Raw genomic sequence first — 2,620 nt, forward strand, 5'->3', positions numbered from 1 at the left:
GACCCCTGGATATAATTGTACCAAGTCACCATCATAAAACCTTAGCCCTTTATGCATCCCGTCATTTGAAGAATACTTACATCTGCAATAGTTCCATCCTCAAAAGTCAGGTATGTTGTATTATGTCCAAAGAAAAATTTGCCTGCTGCAGATCCCATTGTTCTGCTTCAGTGAAAGGGAGTGAGAGGGGCTTTAGGAAGAATGTTTTCATTACATGCACAGAAAACAAGTTTGAGATCTGTAATGGAAAATGAAGATATCTGAAGGACTATCAAGCAGGTTGAAAATTCCATCTGTTTGACATCTAAGAATGGGATTTAAAAAAAAAAAATCTAATCTAGTACCGCCACCTGCCTTGCCTTGGGATAATTTTTTTCTACCGTGTTGCGGTAAAAACTAGCTCCCGGAGTTATATGTCACATCTCCCTATATATACACAAAAATGTGCAGGAATTATTTAAAAATACAGGATGTGGTCACAAGCTATTAAACCCCCAAGTTTTGAATATGAATTGCATATTCAAAGTACTGTCCGGAAGGCTTTTGTCAGTTTATATTCTGCTTGGTAGATTAACAGTCAAAATCAGAGTCATCTTCTTTTTAGTCACTGAGAGCTCTTAAGATCTTGATATATTCAGCTTCTAAGAGCCATATTCTGCAGAAGGCATAGAAACAGCCATAACTTCATGAGTAACGGGAGGAAGCATGTGGATAAATTTACAGCAACATTTCTTGTGGTGGTCTTCTATCAAAGTTCTGATTTACAACTAACTTTATCGGAGGGGGGGGAGAAAGGAAGGAAGGTGTGCTAGAGCTTCCATATGCTGAGGAAAAATTAGGGAGGCTTCTGAGGCAGCTGACAGAGAGCTCTTGGAATATCTTTTTAGGTGCTGTACATCTCGATACGGACCAGTGGGGAGTTTCGAGAGGAGTTTTCAAAGTTTAATTTTGTAGTGGGTTAGATGGGGTGGTATTGTGTATTTTGTGCCGCAACAGGATTTTATGCTGGACCTACAAGGCCAAAGATTTCAAGTTAGAGTTTCGCCTGTGGGACTAGCTCTCCTACTATAGTGGGGGAGCTCCTGTCCCAGACCTCCAGGCTTCTGCGGTTGCCCAATGCTCCAGCAGTAGATAATGAGTTTCAAGTTTATTTCAATTTATATCCCGCCCTTCCCACCGAAGTGGCTCAGGGCGGCTCACAGCACGTAAAATCTAACATAAAATCATTGAATTTAAAACATCTTACACAGTTAAAACAGTAAAATAAAACATATAACAGTGGTCTATTAAAACTACACTCAGTTTCCAATGCTTCTTGTTTTGTTCATTGATCCCTCAAAGAACGCAACGTAACTTGAGCAATCATATCATCTTCATCAGCATCATAATCCACAAAAGTATCATAAGAAAACTGATGTCGTCGCTGAAGATGCTCCATAAAGTTAGCACTTCTATAGCTTGGGTCCCCCCATGGCATTGATGCACATATTGGACAGACCACTCGCTTGGTATCCAGGCTGTGATACTTCCGGCAGTGTTCTACCAGCCCTTCCTGGTCCAGTTTTCTCTCACTGCAGTAAGGGCATGGAAATGTAAATCTATTTGGGACACTCCTTGTATTCTGTGGTGAATCTTTAGTCACAGCTCTAACACCTTCCATTATGTAGTTCTGGTATTTCAAGGAAGAAGCGACATGACTATGCAACTTGGAGAGGTACATTTTTTTTTTACTGCAGCCATTGCAAGTGATCTCTGTAATTTCAATTTGCTTTTCCAAGTCCAAAGCTCGGCTGCCATTAGACAGGGTACTGCGGCAAACTCCACAAACTGGCTTTTTCGGCTTAAGACATTCCTGAATGCACAGCATACAGAAGACATGGCCACAAGGCACCCGCACGGGGTTCTCGTAGACCTCCAAGCAGACCGGGCACGTGAAGCGAGAAAGCGGGTCTAGCCGCTCAGTGGCCGGCGCCCCTTTAGGAAACCGAGCACTCGCTTCGGCCAGCACCATCTTGGAGCGACGCTTCCTCCAACAACACTAAACAACTCCAGAAATAATGAGGTTAAAGATACTATCACATTTAGGTGGTTGCTAGAACATAAGATGACACATGATGTCACTTCCAGTTATGGGCCTGGAAGTGACATCACAACATTGCTTAAGGCCTGGCCCCACCCCCTCAAAGTTTCTAGGCTAGCCCTTGGCTGGCAATCCTAGTTCAAGAGGCTACCTCCATAAACACAGAGGGACTTGAGTATTATAGAACTGTATCTTAATTCATAGTTTTATGCATGTAAGAATGTTTATACATTTACTGCCTATATTATTTCATTTTTTGTAATTGCCTCTCATTTTCTCTAAGTCCCTGAGTGCACCCTGCAGAGAACATACATTAGAAGAAGTTACATAGGCTTCACAAATTGATCGTCATATATAGATCTTTCTTATTACTGAAGGTGAACTCAAATACAATATCTTTTATTAAATCATTTCATGCATTTCAAGGAGTGTAATCAAGTAGTAAGTGGATAATAGTTCAATCCTACTCAAAGTTACGTCCTTTTAAACCCATTGACCTCAATGGACTTCGAAAGCTGAAACTCTGTGTAGGACTTCACT

General features: G+C 41.4%; 1 protein-coding gene across 1 annotated transcript; it reads right to left on the reverse strand.

Annotated features, from left to right (window-relative positions):
• Window positions 1–1,312: 1,312 nt before the first annotated feature.
• LOC132568890 (E3 ubiquitin-protein ligase RNF114-like) lies at window positions 1,313–2,031 on the reverse strand. Its single transcript, XM_060235075.1, has one exon. The coding sequence runs from the start codon at window positions 2,009–2,011 to the stop codon at window positions 1,325–1,327; it is 687 nt and encodes a 228-aa protein (XP_060091058.1). The 5' UTR covers window positions 2,012–2,031; the 3' UTR covers window positions 1,313–1,324.
• Window positions 2,032–2,620: the final 589 nt, after the last annotated feature.

The sequence above is a fragment of the Heteronotia binoei genome, chromosome 3 (assembly GCF_032191835.1).
Source record: "Heteronotia binoei isolate CCM8104 ecotype False Entrance Well chromosome 3, APGP_CSIRO_Hbin_v1, whole genome shotgun sequence".
NCBI classification, from domain to species: domain Eukaryota; kingdom Metazoa; phylum Chordata; class Lepidosauria; order Squamata; family Gekkonidae; genus Heteronotia; species Heteronotia binoei.